At 39.0% G+C, this 18511-nt stretch overlaps 1 protein-coding gene across 1 annotated transcript in view; it reads left to right on the top strand.

The window, feature by feature from the left end:
• The first annotated feature begins 10466 nt into the window (after nt 1-10466).
• GMDS (GDP-mannose 4,6-dehydratase) overlaps nt 10467-18511 on the top strand; it is a 544120-nt gene continuing 536075 nt past the window's right edge. The window contains exons 1-2 of the mRNA XM_011984604.1: nt 10467-10595; nt 17744-17831. Of these exons, the coding sequence (XP_011839994.1) occupies nt 10467-10595; nt 17744-17831 (217 nt within the window). The remainder of the gene's footprint in view (nt 10596-17743; nt 17832-18511) is intronic.

Below are 18511 nucleotides of genomic sequence, written 5' to 3'. Positions count from 1 at the left end.
GATATCCCTTTAAATGAGCTCGGGCAAGCATGCACACACTTACTCACTGATGATCCCAAACACACACAGTAGCACGTTGTTTAGTACACTGAAAGGGGGGATTGGTTTAAGCAGTGGCTTTTAATAGGGGATTGTTGCAAGGATAATTGAAGATACTTAAATTTAAAACATTATTTTGTGCTAAACTGCATATGGGTTTTTATATAAATTTATTAATTTCTTTAAAAAACTGCTGTGGCATCTTATTTTGGTTGAAACATTTTTTATTTTGGTCAGGGTAGGGGTATTGTGGACATAACACTGTAATTAGAATTAGACAAATTGGTTTCATATTCTGCCAAGTTCTCTAACTAGCTCTATGACCTTGAACAAGGGATTTGTGCTTTCTTCAATTTTCTGATCCGGAAAAATGAGGATAATATCAGCTACTTCACCAGGATGTTGTGAGATATAAATGGGAAAAAACATCTTAAGATTACTTAGCAACTGTAAGGAATTACAGAAATGTAAGATATTATTTTGATAGAAACAATAATAAATACTTTGAATACTGTATAGTGTAAGGTTGAAGAATGTATAAGGCAAACTAGGTCTATAGAAAGGTGATAGCTTAACTATATAACTCAAATCTACAAAATACTGTCACATAGCCCAGATATATCATAAATATTAGGAGAGAATAGCTGGGAAACAGAAGCAGTTGTTAGACATTTAAGTATTATAAGATTAGACCAAAAGGTGCATGTGGTCAGATTAGACTGAATCAGAGACACCTGCTTTTCAGCTTCCACACTGAAGGTAAGACTCACTTCTGCCTTAGCCTAAGGGCCTGGCCAGATTGGCAATTTAGAGTTTGGTGCTATTGAGACCAAGGTGTGGGTGGTGGTGCCCAATCCCTGTTTGGCCAGGAGGTTATTTTTCCACCTAGAGAACTCCACTACCCTTACAAAGCTCTGGTCTTTTTCAGTGGAATCTTGAAAAAATGTTTTCTATCAGTACCACTGAATAGAGATTTTAAAAAGTGTATGGTTGGAAAAGAGTTAAGCCCCCGTTGCTGTTAGCAAAATAAAGCAAAGCAACAAAATTGAAAACAACCTAAAAGCATTAGTCCTGTAGAGGCTCAAACTGCAATCTCAGTATCTCACCAACTGTTCGTTTTATCCCCTTTGTTTCTGTGGTGGAGCTAAGCTATCTAGAATCACACCATGATTGTACAGTCTACAAGGCAGTGACACTGGAAGACAGCTGCAAGCATGAAGGAGGCACAGACTTTTGGACTTTTAATATGTGATTCCCCTATGTCCACCCCAAGTAATTTTGGATGCCTTCTCTAATACACAGTATAGCACAACCTAACAAATACAGAGATTCAGTAGCCCACAAAATCGAGTTTTGCTGGGTGAACCTATCCCTGGGCACCACACCTCAGTGAAATCAACATTCTTTGTGCTAACTTGGAGCTCTCCTTGCCTCCAGTGACTTACAGTTGTTTTTACAAAATTTAATATATCCTCGGGCGCTGAATATGAGTTAGCTTTATTAGTTTAATGATCTGCACCTTTCTGGGTAAATGCTTACAGATTTCTGTATTTACGCTCCTGTATATATGCTTGAATTTTGTCTATTTTTTAGTAATTTTAAGTAACAAAATCACAGTTCTTAACTTGTATGTTTCTTCAGTGATTTACAATGTTTCCTGCCTGGCTGGAACTCTGTAGTGGCAGAGATCTGAAATGCATCAGGGAGTTGACAAGTGACGTTTCTATCATGACATGCACATATTTTAAGAGCGGTCTTAACTGGATTAATTATATCCTTGAAAGAAATTGGGTTAAAAAGAACAAGAATATTTTAAAATAGTTAACTCTGTGCTTAACCAACAGCAGTTTTTCAGTAGCAGACTGTTAAATTAATGTACAGTGAAATAGGGAAAGATATAGTCATCAGTATTTATGTATCCTTTTGTTATTCTTACGACCTTTTTAAAGCCATAAACAAAAGGACATTTGTTTTGCCTTCCTGCCTTAGCCAGGACACAAATTATAAAAAGAAATGCACAAGGAAACATTAATAAATCAAGTAAATACTAAAATTTCATAATTCTTCTCTTTTTACTGCAGTTTTTTTCCTTCCAAATTTAAAGTTTTTCATTAAGCATGGCCTTGCACACTGGACAAAGTGCAGCTCTGTTTTAGAGTACCTGCAAAACATCATTTCCTCTATAAATCACTCGAGTGATTAGAACTGCAAAGCATGGACTTTGCAAAGAAACAGCCTTTAATTGTATGGCCTGTCACTTTGAGAGATAGTGAGAAAGGGAGGAGAGAGGAACTCTAATTTTATATTTCGTACAGTTTTAATTTTTTAATATGTATAGCTGTTTACTGCAAAGAGGTTATTATTTCAGTGTGAAGTTTACTGTTAATTTATTATTAACTTCGCTACACACATATACAAATCTTTATTAATGTATTTGGAACCCTGAGTTCTAAAAACTTTCAGCTAGTATCTTCTAAACTTGAAAGGAGTTATTCACATCAGCACTGAACTGGCCAGTTAGGCAGATCTTTAAAAGGATTTGATAGGGATATTCTTCTTGTATTTCCTGTGTATTTTCCCAATCCTGATTTCATGCTTATGTGTAGTGATTTATTTTTCCAGGGCACTGTGCCATCCAGTAGAGAAGAGGTCAGTGTGGTAGTATTTCATAGCTTTTCTTTCATCCAAAGCCTTGCCACCTTCTGTCCATGACTCATGCATCTACTGGTGTTCTCCGATAGCAAGAACGTTTTGATTAGCTATACAGGTTACCTGGCTATTATTCTCGTCCTGTCCACATGTGGGTGGATGTGTGTGAAATCTGGAGGTCCTAGCCAATATTGAAACATAATCCTATCTAGGCCAGGAAATGCCTGGCTTCCCAGATACTTCTCAGAGCAATAGGGCAGGGACTAAATTTCTTACTTCCTTCCTGTCCTTCTCCATCCCATAACACCTATGGTTCAAATGGGTATTTGATAGTCATTGTATGTATTTTATGTGAAAATATCTCTAGGCCCATCATTATCCATTCTAATAGTATCCATTATAGAGGGATCGATCCTATTAGTGAAGCAAATTGCCATATAAATAATTTATTACAAGTAGACATAGTTTAAATCCATGTTCTACCTACTAACTATTAGACCTGAGCTATTACCTCTCAATTCACCTCAGATTCCTCATTTGTAAAATCGAGATGAAAACAGTACCAACGGCATAGGGTTATTGTGAAGAGTTAAAAAGATACTGAATGCAGAGCACTTAGTGCATGCCGGGTGTATACCAAGTGCTGTACAAGTGCTCACTATTCTTCTTAGTACTGCTATCATCATTTGTGCTAATAGTAGTCCACATGAAGTTTTTTTTTTTTTTTTTTCTCTAATGGATAAAAACTTCGGTATGAGTGGCAAGAATGGGAGGGAGGGAGAGAGTGGAAAATAGAGGTTCAAACAAAAGGAACTTACGTTAAGGAAAAAAAAAAAGGAAAACCAGTGAGATACTGTATTCCTTGGGCATGCTTGTATTCATGTAGTGATGAGCAGGCGGACTCACCCTTGCTGTATCTATATATTTTGTACCGTCCAGCACACACATAGGCTGTTAATAGATGCCTTTGGATTTACAGATGTTCCTTAACTTACAGTGGGGCTCTGTCCCTATAAATCCTTTGTACGTCGAAAATATCGAAAGTACATTTTTGATTTACAGTATCTTCAACGTATTATGGATTTATCTTAGACTCCATTGTAAGTTGAGAAGTGTACTGAATGTGTATCGTTTTCATACCATCATAGAGTTGAAGAATTGTGGGTGGAACCATCATAAGTTGGGGACTGGTTGTCCTTTTGAGGCTTTTCCAGCATTTCTGGGGCTGTATTTATTGAAGTATCTGTGTGTATGTGTACTGTTTTTCTCTTAATCATTTAATTAGAAATTAATCTTTCTATACCTTACCAACAGTTGCTTCCTTTGTACCTGCTTGTTTTAAACCTTTTAGTCTCATTTTCCTTATAGAGTTTGCCTAAATTATAGAGAATTATTTTAGTATGTTGAAGTTAGTATTATTACACATGTTGAGTTGTACAAAGATGTGCACTCCTGAGTTCACATTGTGTTTGCATTCTTCCTTGCTCTAATATTATACTAAGGGTTTGCAATAATCATTTGCAATATAAAAGAGACTGAAGATTTGCTAGCCTGCTTCAAAATATCAGGTTTGGAGTGGCTTTTATTGGAGGTAAAAATTAGTCGATTTTATACATGTTCTTGATACTTTTAAGAACAAACCAAATGGTAAAACACAGCCTACTAGAAAAATAGGTACAGTGTATATATAATTCCCTGAAAAAAAAATTAAGGTCACAAACACCAAAAACTCTGTCGTGTTAATACTAGTCCAAAAATGAAAAAACACGTTTGTACCATTTTTAAAAAGCTATCACATTGGGGAACATTTTTTTAAATTAATCTTTTAGGATATTTCTTCCCTGTTTGATATTTTTTATATGTAAATTTTTTTCTTTTTTTTTTTTCTTATCAGACTAACCATGGACATAACATAATATTGCAATCTGTTGAAACTATGTATGTTTTGGGGGAGATAATTCTGTGCCATGGTAGACCAGTATATAGGATGATTGAAAGCCTCTGACCTCTTTCTGAAAGGTTGATACCTGTGTTAGCCTTACACTCATCACCCAATACTAGAGAAGGTATTGTGTGTGGCACAGAGCGGCTCTCTTTTCTTGATGTGTTTGAGGTGTATGTGCAACCACTGAGCACCTGTTTGCAAGGCTATTGCCCTTGAAAGGAGGGAAGGGGTGGCTATGTAAAGAGTATCTTAGCTGCTGGACATAAGCGATTCTTCATTATTCAGAGGTTGTTGATCATGTTGCTGGATTGCAGTGCTTCTCTGTACCAGGAGGTAAAGCAAAGGAAGTGAAAGTTGTTTCTTTGATGACAGCAGCTTTTATGGGGAAATATTTTTCACCTTTAAAGACTATAGGAGATGGGAGTTATTTCTATGTTTTAAATATTGATGGTATCCTCATTTCCTCTCTACTAATCAGTTAATTATTGCTCTATCGATAATTATTGGCTCTATTCTTGTTCTTCACTTTGGTAATTCCATTTGTCTGTTTTACCTGGTTCTCAATTGTGGTCATTAGTGCAGCCTCTTCATTTTAGATATTTACTCAGTATTTTTTAGTGCAAAATTCTGAGGTCTGGGAGTCCAGGGACCTGGTTTTCATTTTTATTTTTTGGTTGCAGGTTCTGCTACTTCATAACTCTGACTGTATAATAAATATTTACCTGCTTTGAATCCCAATTTCCTGATCTGTAAAATGAGAGGGTTGGATTAATTAATCCCCACAGTCTTTTGAATTTTGTGAGTCTCACAGAGATTTTGTCCAATGATTTGTGTTACAAACATAACCTAGGTATAAATACTTTTATATTATATTCTGTCTCTGTATTCTTCACAGCAGTGGTTAAATCATTGGAAGCTTTCAGTCTCATTCAAAACAGCATCATTTGTTAATCATTGAAGCGTTCATGTATTGCTTATTGGAGGTACAGATTACCTTGACATTGTAATTCCAATTAGCTGGGAAGATGTTTTAGGAGTAATTAGACAACATAGAGTTAAAGAACATAAAAAGGCAGTGCAAACGAGTGCTTTCTCTTCTTGCAGAAGGGGATATTCTATTTCCTGATGCTTGAGATGATCTAAACAAAGAGATTCATTTTATTAGTGGCTTGGTTTCTTTAGCCCAGTACCATGACCTTATCCTGTTCAAAGAAGCTGCCACAGGGTGCTTAAGTAGAAACATACAGTATGATTTAGCATGCAGTTCAGAGGGGCCAGGTTCTCACATTGCATATAAGAAAGTTCCCTTTTCATTTGTCTGTCTGGGCTATTCATTCATCTGTATTAGAAGAGAAGAGAAAAATACTAGTCTTTCTGTGTTGCAGGAGGATGGCTTGCCCTTATACATAATGTGTTTGGATGGGGTGTGTAGGGTGTGTGTGTGTGGATGTGAGATCAGTCTTTTTTCAGCCACCTGTGGTCATTGAGAGAAGGGGGAAACTTTCTGTGTTTCTCTCAGCTTTCCACAGTTGTGAAATTTTAGGTAGTTGTCATACTGTAGTCAAAACATGATTCTGTGAATTTTGGAATTGCTCTTTAATTTTTACGTAACTCTGTCTGGAACATTTCTGAGTACTCCATGAAAAGTGAGGGTCCATCCCCTTGGAAGAACAGGAGAGGCATCGGGAACACTGAAACCTGGCCCCTTGGGACCCTGGTGCCCTGCCCTTTGGCCCCAAAGCCGGACTTACAACCACCAGCAATCTAAATCCACCTCCAAACAACACTGAACCACTGCATGGGCAGTGCAAGTGCCCCCAGAACCCAGACCTGGAAATTCTCAGGTGCTGTGTCCTTTCTCCCTCCTCTGAGCTCTGGAGTGTTCTACAATTACATGACTTCTCTGTGCTTGGGTCACCTGATTAAAACTGGAAGCACTGTTGCATCATAAAACGCCCTGTAATGGAAAATGACTGAATCAATTTGGTTTGAAAATGCATCTTTTATAGTCTTTTATTATTTTGTTGGGTTTTGACATGTTTTGGTACCAGGTAGAGGAGTGGAAGGAAGGAGATTATTTTCTACTTCAAAACGATGGATGGCTAGGATTCTAGTCCTGGCTTGGTCTGTAACTAGTGTGGTATTAGAAAAGTTGGCTAACCCCCGCTGTGCCTCAGTTACCCGAGAGGCCAAATATCTGCCCGCCTTCCTAGCTTTGTTCTTGTGAGAGTAGGATGGTGGCTCACACCTGTAATCCCAGCACTTTGAGAGGCCGAGGCAGGTGGATCACCTGAGGTCAGGGGTTTGAGAACAGCCTGGCCAACATGGTGAAACCTGTCTCTACTAAAAATACAAAAAATTAGCTGAGTGTGGTGGTGGGCGCTTGTAATCTCAGTTACTCAGGAGGCTGAGACAGGAGAATCACTTGAACCCGGGAGGTGGAGGTCACAGTGAGCCGAAATTGTGCTATTGTACTCCAGCCTGGGCAACAAGAGCGAAATTCTGTCTCAAAAAAAAAAAGAAAAAAAGAAAAAGGAAAATATTTCTGTGTCTTGAAAATGTTAAAGCCACGGTGATTGCTCAAAATAGTGTGGTATTTAATATAAAATAGATACCCTTCATAGCCCGTTTGTGAAATTAAACTTGAAAGGGTCACATTGGGACATTATTTTTACAATTAAAAAGTTTTCTGTAACAAGGATTGAACCTAGGCAGGACTTTATACCGGATTAATTGTGTTCATACTGAGTGAGTTACAGATTTAGTCTATTTGTTCCTTGGTTTCAGAGGAGTCAAGCGTCAGAACTTAATGGTAGTTGTAGGTTCTCATTTGCTATGACATTTCAGTCGTTAGTCTGATTGGAGCATTCTTTATCAGCCCTGTGCTTCAAGAGGAGGCGGAAACCACCATCCTGTTGGCTTGGCGGACGTCTGCCTGCTCAGATACTGTGTCTCTCCTCGAGTCCCCAGGGCCTGGGGAAAGGACGAGGGGGCAGCCAGCTGGGCCCCTGGGCTGGGGACCAGGAGCCCTCGCTCGGCTCGTTTCCCACTCATTGTGCGGCCCAGGCCCTATCACTCGAGAGGCCTGGCAAGGAAGCGAGGAGGAAGCCGGTGCCACTACTGGTTCAGAATGTTCCAGTGTGGTTGGAAAGTCTGAGAAGCAGCCTGGGTGAGAAGAACAAGACCTTACTGACAGGGTTCAGTCCTGGTCAGGTCTGTTTCACATCAGCTCTCTAAATAATCACAGCTCCTCCCACCTCAGGGATCTCCAGCACGTTTACTTCTGGCTTTTTTTTTTTTTTTAAACATTTAATGTAGCTATGGTAGAACACAAAGCATTCGAACTTTTTATTCCAAGAGAATGATTAAAAGTGTAGTGTTGCCTGCTTCAAAACAAGAATAGCGAAACAAAGCCCAAATCGTACTTTACGTGGCTTTCCAACCTACTGCCAAATTGTTATTCTTATTGCAAATATTTTTCTATTAAGCTGTTTTCTCATTGATTGATTTATAGGGATATTGATTATCCTAAATAACATTTTCAATGGTTAGGTAGCCCAACTTGGCTTGTCATGGTCTGAATTGGTCAGTGTCATTATCTAACTTAAATAATGGTCAGTGTCATTATCTCACATATATTTTAGATATGTAAAAACCATAAGAATTGTAAGAATGGGATTAAAAAAGAATATACCAAACATTTTCTCTTCTCCACGTGAATCTACAAACTGGAATATTTACCTCAAGAAGTCAGAAGAAAATCTGCTGGAGATTTTAGGCCTGGCATGGTGGCTCACGCCTGAATCCCAGCCTTTGGGAGGCCAAGGCAGGCAGATCACATGAGGTCTGGAGTTCCAGATCAGCCTGCCAACATGGTGAAAACCCGTCTCTACTAAAAATACGAACATTAGCTGGGGATGGTGCCACTCACCTGTGATCCCAGCTATTCAGGAGGCTGAGGCACAAGAATCGCTTGAACCCGGAGGCAGAGGTTGCAGTGAGCCGAGCTAACACCACTGCACTCCGGCCTGGGTGAAAGAGCGAGATTCCATCTTAAAAAAGAAGAAGAAAAAGAAGAAGAAGAAAATCTGCTCCAGGTTTTAATGAACCACAGAATGTGTTCCTTGTATGCTTCGCCTTGTCATTCTGCCTGAATTTATGCATGACTTCTGCGTTAATGTAGTAAACACTCGCTTGGCAGTCCTTTCATTTTCAGGACCCATAGGGTATCTCCAATTCCAGCTTTTGGTCAAGTAATAAGAAAAAGGTTTTTTTTTTTTTTTTTTTTTTTCCTGGAATATTTGGTAGGAGCTTTTGAAGCTCAAAGGGATATTTAAAGCCTATTCAAGTTGAAGAAACTGAAGAAAACCCAACCATCCCCAACCACTTTTGAGGACACGAATTTCCAGTGGTTAGAGCTTCTCATTTTTATCTTTTAGTCTAAATGAGATGGATGGGGACCCTCTCGTTGGGCAGAAAGCAGAGGAGCAATTATGGGATTGACTGCAAAATGTCTAACCAGTTTAAGAGGCTGGTGACTTTTTATAGCACCTCCAGAATGGTGATTTTTGAACTTTCAACCTATTAAATAATTTAATTATATGTTTCTCATGCTTTCTGTCTAAAAGTGGCTCACGAAATATAGTAGGTCAAATGAAGACCCCTACCAGAAATTTTAAAAATAATTATTAAGAACCAGTTGAGAATCTCTGTATTTTGTCGGATACCTTCATTTTAAGGCAGGAATTAGCTATCTGATTTAAGATTAATAAAAAGGAAATGCTTATGATTTTACAAAAAGGAGAATATCTTCTTTTTTTAAGAGTTCATATGTGTGTGTGCATAGTAATACAAATCTGATCCCCATCCCTGCTCCCTGCCACCTTAAAACCCTTTCAAGCCTTCAGTGATTTTCCAGAACCTTTAGGGTTAACAGCCAGCTATGGCCATTGCCTGGAAAGGCCAGCTGTCCAAAGGTACTTGCCTTCCTCCATGTCCCCTGGCCTTCTTTATTCTGCCATGGAGTCTTTTCCTCCTCACACTAACCCTTCCATGTCCCCAACCCACGTAGCTCCCATCTGATCCCTTCCCCAGTGGTTCTTTTTCTCTTTCCCACTGGAGACAGGGTCTCCCTCTGCTACCCAGGCTGGAGTGCAGTTTTGCAATCATGGCTTACTCCAGCCTTGAACTCCCGGGTTCAAATGATCCTCCCACCTCAGCCTCCCAAGTAGCTGGTACCACAGGCATGAGCCACCATGCCTGGCTAATTTTTAAAGATGTTTTAGACTGGGCATGGTGGCTCACACCTGTAATCAGCAATTTGGGAGGCCAAGGTAGGAAGAACACTTGTGTCCAGGAGTTTGACACCAGCCTGGGCAACATAGTGAGACCCCATCTCCACCAATTTTTTGTTTTGTTTTGTTTTAATAGTGGTAGGGTCTCACTGTGTTGCTCAGGCTGGTCTCCAACTCTTGAGTGCAAGTGATCCTCCTGCCTTGACCTCCCAAAGTACTGGGATTACAGGTGTGAGCCACTGTGCCTGGCCCCCGATGATCTTTTTTAACAACCCCCCAGAATTACTAAGATTTCTTTATGTTGCTATGATACCAAGGCATTCTGCCCCCATATTTTGCATGTTTCACACAACTAGTAAGTGGCAAAACCTAAACCCAAATCCATCTGATTCTGGAACTTTATGCTGTCTGTTGATGCTTATCACTTTCCTGGATTTCATTTTCATCCTCTGTCTTCTGTGGAGCTCAAATGAATACTGTTTGTGAAAATGCTTTGTGTATAGTGGAACACCCTATCGACATTATAGGTAGCCTTTTAAATGCTTTTCTCAAAGCTCTTCATCTCGACCACCTTTCTATACCACTATAAGACTGACGTTTTGCAATTTTTCCTTTCTTCCCAGGATGGTTCCTACCTGGCTGAGTTCCTGCTGGAGAAAGGCTATGAGGTGGGTGACTCAATGGGAAGCAGGCGCAGGCTGGAGGGATTGCTCGCATGCGGTGGCCACATGCTTCCTCTGCTGCCGTCCTCCTGAGTGTGTTTTCCACTGAAACGCAGATAACAAATCAGAATCCAGGGAAGAATGTGTCTGGGCTTGTGAGCCTGCCAACCCATTGTGCTGTTTATCTGCTGGTGAGCACTGGTGGCTCCCCTGCACTCACAGTGTTCAGCTGTGGTGCACACTTCCCACATTCTCCGATAACGCAGCAGCCTGTGCAAGCTGAAGCTGTAACATTATTCGGGTTAATTTATGATGTAATGTGTTTCATAAGAAAGTCTTACTCACAGTGAAGTCACTTAATTCAGAAATTACAGAGAGCAATAAAAACCAAGCTGATCGTTGGCAAACGAATGAAAAATTTATACCTGGAGGTTTTCCTTTCTAAAAGGCAACCATATATTTTATGGAGCTGAAACTTTTAGGTTTGCTGCTTTTGTCGTTGTCTTCACCATTTCTCTTTACTTTAAAAGAAACAATAGTTATATATTAATTTTGATGTGCTAAGTATGTACAACTTAATTTTTTAAAGAACGTTTTTCAGATATATACACGTATATAAATTCATGCTATAACAGAAAAAAAAAAAAAAAACCTTTACAGTGGCCCATATGCTCTGATCTGCTTTATGAATGTTTACATTAATAATTTAGGATTGTCCGTTTATTCTAATTGTTGGTACATTGTTTTAAAAATGTGTAATTTGGGCAAATGGAAACACAACAGGAAAGAATTTGGCATCTAAATGCCAACATTATTTGAAGAAAAAAAGTTAATTTCTTTTAACTCATAATCTGAGAGCCTTGACTTTTAGACTTGGAGAAGTAACAGTAGATGTGTTTAGCACCTTCTGTACCCTTTTCTAATAGCTAATGCTACATTTTGTAATTATATCGAAATAAAACAAATGGAATTATGAAAGTACATGTGTATACATATGTCCATATGCATAAGTTGCTATAATAATTGAGAAAGAAATACAAATTCTACAGAGCAGAGACTTTTAGACTAGGTTATGTGTAGTACAAAGTGTTGGTTTTAGAGAAAGACCTATATTTATTCAGGCTAGATTAACCTAAGGCCTGAATATCTATTAAAAGGAATAGCTTGGCAGAGAGATGCCCGTACTGTGTTTCAGATGTTTGGGACCAGCTGAGAGATGTTTGGTGGCTAGAGAGGAATTAGTGATGTTGTGTATTGAGTGAACCTAGGAAAGGAGCTAGCTGGAGCAGAAATTGCTGCACTTGTGAAGAGTGTAATTTGGGCAAATGGAAACACAACAGGAAACAATTTTGAGTGAGGTGGCATGTCAGAAGTGATGCTCAAAACCACATGAGTGTTGGGATCCGCTCTTCCGGGGACAAGGTGGGCTGAGACTGGAGGTGAGGGTGGTGTTAACAGGCAGCGCCTGTGTCTAGTCCAGAGGAGGAGGGAGCACGACTGTGCACTGCAGTGATGGTAGACCCAGTGACAGTGACAGAGCGAGTTTGGATGTGTAGATGGTAACCATTCTCAAGCATGTGGTACTGTTAGTGTTACTCGAAAAGGCACAGAAGCAGATCTCTGTTTAAGTGTCCCTTGTTAAGGAACTAGCAGACTTCAGAAGACAAGAAGGATGAGAGATTTGCAAATAGATGTAACAAGAGTCTAGGACTGCCTGATAAGCTGCAGATGTTTTTGCGGTATTTGAAATCGTAAGAGCAGATTTTATTCTGATACAAAAAGACAATAGAAGGCCCACTTGGCAAATCATAGTTAATGGGAGGAATTTGTCACTGAAACAATGGTTGAGAGAGAAAACAGGTTTAGGAGAGAGAGATCCATAAACTCATGGAAGGAAACATGGTTGACACTATAGCGGGAAAGTACACAGCCACAAAGCATAATCAGAAATTAATTCTCTTCCTAGTCCGGGGAAATGTGAGCTGTCTGCATATTGTGGGACTGTAAGTGTGTTTATCCGTACTGTATTCAATTTTAATAGGCTGCTGTCCTCAATTTTAAGAGTTTGGTGTAATTGGAGAATAAACCATTAAGAGGAATCTGATGGTGGCACAGGCTTTATGTTTTTATGCTTACGTCAAAGTAAATGTTAGAGTAATTTTTCAAATTGGCTGCATTGGAAAATTTCCTGATTTATCAGCGGCATCCCTGATTTTTGAAGGCCATGAGTAAAAGAATAGGATTAGTAGATTGCATGAAGTAGGATGAGAGAGGGATGTATTTTATTACATGTGAACTTGGGGTGGGGGGCAGTGGTTGTGGTCAACAGCAACAATTTTGGATGCTTAGAGACGTCAGGCTCTCCAGCCTTAGTGTGCATCTGAATCAGGCCCTGTTAAGACACAGAAGGGCTGGTTCGGGGCTCTGGGAACTGTTCTTTCTAACATGCCCCCAGTCAGGGTGACATCGCTTGCCTGGGTACTACAGACAGAGACACCATCACAACTAAAGGTTTACATGAGATCAGGTGATGGATTGAATCATATGATGAAGTTGAACAAGGTACCCTAAGACGTTTTAGATCTGTGAGGCCTTGCTTCTCTGGGTTACGTATCGTGTTGAATCTAGCCTTTGTGTGAGGTATATTCCAAAGGTCAGAACAGCTGGAAACAACCTTCTTAGGGATGGCAGAGGACAAACCAGGAACAGATCAGCCCTGTGAAGAAGAGGCGTGATGCTGAGGCTGAGTTGTTCTTTCTAGAAAAGCAAGGCACACTGGCTGGTTAGCAGTGGTAAGGCCAATTGTGCATTTTGAAACTGGGAAGCATGGACAATGTGGAGAGGCCACAGCCACCTGGAGGGGAGTGTGCAGGAGGGCAGGGCTAGGTTGGTGGAGTCGTGATGATGGGTGGTGTAGGCAAAAACAAACCCTGTGTATGGAATTCATGTAGCGCAGTTAGACGTACTCCTTTACTTTTTCTCCCATCAGAAAAGCAAAATGAAAGTACAAATAACTTAGCTAGCCTTAAAGCAAAAATAGGCATTTGCGGATGACTTGAAAAGCGATAGCGTATACTAACAGACTGATTAGTTATGGTTAATCACTTTGTATCACCTCACGCACATTTAGATTCCTGAAGCCGTGGGGCCTCGCCATCAAATGGGGCCCCTGAAATCCACATCTCTGAATGAACCGTTTGAAGTGAAAAAGTGAAGGGTTACTTCTCACTGAGAAAAGCCTTAATTTAGAAGTTTAAAATGACAGGTTTAAATGTTGTTGCCTGAATTTTGCTCAGGATTAAATGTTAAGGAGAGCATAAGGAGAATGGATGTAACACTCATTCATTCTTTATTACTTAAAGGTGTCATCTCATAATGAGGAAACCCAAAAATTGTTGGGTTTTATGGACAATCACTCTTTGATACTTTATACACTTAATCCTACACATTGCTGAAGTGCAGAGGATCATTCTCCTTTATCCCTGTTGTCAGTACAGAGCCAGAGGGGTGGACAAGGTGGTTAGCTCGCTGTGGCAAAGGAGCCTCAGGCTGGGCACTGGACACCTGTGTCTCACTCTTCCTCTGCCACTTGCAGGCTCCGTGACCCTGTGCAAGTCACTCGACCCCTCTGAAACTTAGTTGCCTTTTCTGTAAATGGGGTGATAAGCACACCTATCTCCGGAGGTGGTTGTGGAGATTAGATAAGACAGTACGTGGAAAATGCTTAGCCCAGTGGAGTTCTGTGGGACTCATGGGCTTATTGATACGGAGCTGGCAGAGTGACATGCGGTCTAATGTGGACAAGCCAGTGGACACGGATCTTTAATCGGCTCTTTAGTTGGATTCGTTAATCAGCATTCCTGAGTAGCAGGCATGTTCTGTTGCCTAGAATGCTGGAGCTGTTTGCATTTCTTCCTGTCATAAGGGAAAACGGAGGATTGACAGAAATGAAGCTTTTTATGAAAGCGCGTTCTAGTTCCAAGTGTGTTTCCAGCACCACTGTTAGCAGATAAACCAACAGCACACTTTTGTACCCATTTTGCACTAAGTACAGAGGAAAACCAGAGAAGTAAAGACAATGTTGAACCCTTTAAAAGCTAAAATCTGGGACTATATGACAAATCTGTATTGAATAACTTAGTAACAGCTACAACACAATGTATCAGAATTTAAAATAAATAATAGGTAAATTGTGACATGAAGGATCAGCATAGAAAAGAAATGGATGTAGGGATAGTCCGATTGTTATCTCTGGGAGATTTTTTGTTAGAACATGGAGTTGCTCTTCTTTCTTAATCTATGAGAATCCTTCAACTATTTTTCCTCTGGGTTGTTATCCCAGAAGCCTTTATACTTTGATTAGAAAAAAGGTGAAGCTTTTATGGATTTCATTTTGAAACTCTACTGAGTGTTGGCAGGGTTGACCGAGTCTATGTTCTTTAACATTGCCGCTTACTAGCTGTGTTCTCTCAGGCAATGTTCTCATTCATGGAATGGGACCAGTATTATTATAGTAAGGTTGTTGTGATGATTAAGTCATTTAATACATACAGAGAACAGTGTCTAGTACATGATCATTGCTGTGTAAGTGTTAACTATTGATATTACTTAAATAATCTGTACTTTTCAAAAGGTGAGTGACATTAACCATCCCTGGGAGTCATCCTTGCCTCCAAGAGAAATCTAGACACTAAGAATTTGAAATTCAGTGATAATAATTTTCCATTTTCTTGATCATAATTAATAAATAATAAAGCATTTCTGTTATTTTCCTGATCTGACTGTGGATTTTGAAGTTAAACCAACTTTGTTTTAAATGGAAAGAACTTGAAATTTTTCTTTTTATCACCTTGTTAAGTGGGACATGAAATTTGTCAAAAAACTCATTTTCATTTATTATAAGACCTGAGTGTTTCAGAATTATATTTTGTGTCTGAACTACTATAATTTTGTAATGATTTTGATTAAGTTTATATAAGCCAGATTCAGCTTTTTTATCTTTTCAGTTTGGTTCCTAATACCTCATATCTTTTTCTCCAAAAATCCTTATAAAAACAAACAAAAAGCTCTATCTACATCCCTTCTGTAAAGAGAAAGCCGCTAATCTCAAATTCTTAACTAGATTATGCAGTTTGCACACATTTTGGCTTGTGTTGAAGTCTGTATTTCACCTGTCTCAGAAGCAGACAGACCTAGCTTTCATTAGTTCTTAGAATAATACCTGCTGTCATGGATTAAGCACTTGGCAGGTCTTTCTTTCCGTGTGTACACATACCAAATGGTGGGAGTTAGAGGAAATTAAAACACTTGATTGAAAAAAAAAGCAACCAGTGCTTAATGCTTTTGATTTTTAACGTGACAGTAAAGTCTTGGTTGTGATTGGCTGTGACTTCGTGTAGTTGTCTGCATTTCACATGGAATGCATCAAAATCATTTCATATTTTTGTCAAAGCTTTTTGTATTTATATGTAATGAATACATATTAATAAATGGCATCTCTCTATATTTTGGGCTGCTGGAATATGTGACTTCCCCAGAATCCAGCAATCTAGAGAAGATAGCCTAAATAACACTATTGTTATTCTTTTCACTGTCAAAGTTAAATTACTGTTTTTAGAACATAGACATTCTTTTCTATTTAATAAAACAGAATTTACATCTGAGAAATCTATTTCAGAAGTAACTTTGATAGTAAACGCAAGTTTTGCTATGTATAAGTATATATGTGAAATACATACTTTTTGTTAAAATTGAGTTTGTAGAGCAGTTCAACTTTACAATTAACTAGCAACCTGAAAAATTGGAGATCATGAAGTAGAACAGATAAGCTTAATACTAGTGTTTTCTCCATGTCTAAATTAGGAAGTAGGTATGTATAGCCAGATCTCAATTTAATGCTTCCTAAGGTTGAATGTTTGCCTCCTCAAATGTCAACCAAGTTTGTGAAGTTCCTTTCCCAAAATATTTTCATGTTTACTAACTTCTCTTGGGTTTCGTTCTTTTGGAAAATAATGTTGATGAGTGCTTTTCTCCCAAAGCAGCTCACCAACAGAAATATTAGTTGTGGGTGTGTTGTATCTTTTGCAGAAGTCAATTTCTCATGTATGCCATTTAAAATTATGACATTTCTTTCTGTTTGAAAGAAAGTCTTATATTCTTATAATTTACCTCCATATTTGGAATATTTGAGTCATACCAAGGATTAATTTTGGTTTGAAATAGAAACGATTGAGTTAAAATATAGAAGTATATTCAGCTGCAAATGAACTTTTCAACGTAAGAAGGAACACTTCTAAAATAAGTCAAGGATTAAAACTGCCACCAGTAGAACTGGAACTAGGGCAGCTGGTGACATAAGCTGGTGTTAGCATTGGCAGCACAAAGGGAGCAATCTTGACATGAGAAGGAAGTGGGACCAGGTCTGGAACAATTTCTCCTATGTTTCATACACAAATAGTCTTTTCTTCAGTATCAGGCAAGTATGCATTACATTCCTGTTCTATCAACTTTCACCCCGCCCCCCACCTATGGTTAAGTCAAGATAAAAAAATTTTAAAAATCCTCTCTTCATTTGAGTTTTCTTTAGGTCTTAAATCGAGTAGTACATAAATGTTGTCTCTTACCCATGCTCTTTAGCTTTCTGTCTTTTCTACTTAGCTGCATAATAACATCTGCTCTCTGATTATGTCTGTGGCTCCAGAAATACATACAGTAGATGCAGAATGCAAGCTCTGAGGACACTGAGAAGATGTGATGGCCTTGTGCTCTGTGTTAAGCAGGCTACAAACGCCGTTTTACCGATATGGCCTCACATGGTCTGTCCTCAGTTTCAAATGGAAGAGATATTTTTGTCAGCAGTTAGGCTGTAAGTGTGTGTGTTTGGAAAAGGAGATGTTTGAGTATCTACAACTAAGCACGAAGTCACATAATTACCTGATTACGTTTGTTGAGATTGGCAGTAAAATCACTGGGGAAAGGCAGAGGTAGGATGTTGGTAGCTGGTGGACAGTGGTTGGGGAGAAAGTAAGCAGTGGGACTATTTCTAATAATTTAAAATGATGCTTAGAAATCATTTTTTTTCATAAAGCTAAACATTAGCTAAAGAAGTCGTTTATCTCATTGCACATTTATCTTTCCACACTGTAAAAACTCAGGTCCATGGAATTGTACGGCGGTCCAGTTCATTTAATACGGGTCGAATTGAGCATCTGTATAAGAATCCCCAGGCTCACATTGAAGGAAGTAAGTGATTTTCTTTTTCTAGAATCTCTTTCTATAACGTATTTTCAGATGTTCCTATATTCAGATAAGGTGTTTTCAAATATCATTTTTGTCAGTGCCCAACAAGTCACAGTTATTTATGCATGAATTACTGCACTGAATACGATTTACATATGTTGAAAATCTTCTCTGCTCACTGCCTTAGGCCATAGTGTCACGATGGTTTGGGTGTTAGAAGGCTGTGGAGTAGATGGCTTAGAGAGACCAAGGAAGGGCATGCCTTTGATCACCCCTCTGCAGGTGTCCTTATTCCTTCAAGTAAGAGCAGTTCCATACTTACAGTGCACTGACCCACTTTTTATATTTGGTCCAATTTAATCAACTTAAACAATCTTTGTACATTTAATTATTTTAAAAAATGATTTGTGAAGATAGGCCCAAATAAATGGCAATCAAAATGTTCCAAATTACTGTCATTGTCAGTATTTGCAGTTGTTTTGCTGCTTTTGTTAATTTGTCTGTATGTAGCTGTACAGTTTATATAGCACAAGCCGAATGTTTTCTTGTTTGAACTTATGGCAACTCCTGAGGTGGATAGGGAGACCCAGAGAGCATTTTATAGTTGAGGAAATGGAGATAGAGAGGTTATGAATTTTCTGAGGTTGCACACTGTGAAGAAGGCAGAGCTGGCACCAGGACAC

The sequence above is a fragment of the Mandrillus leucophaeus genome, unplaced genomic scaffold (assembly GCF_000951045.1).
Source record: "Mandrillus leucophaeus isolate KB7577 unplaced genomic scaffold, Mleu.le_1.0 Scaffold27, whole genome shotgun sequence".
Lineage (NCBI taxonomy): Eukaryota > Metazoa > Chordata > Mammalia > Primates > Cercopithecidae > Mandrillus > Mandrillus leucophaeus.
The sequence above is the reverse complement of the archived record's forward strand: the minus strand, read 5'-3'. Positions and strand labels throughout refer to the sequence as shown.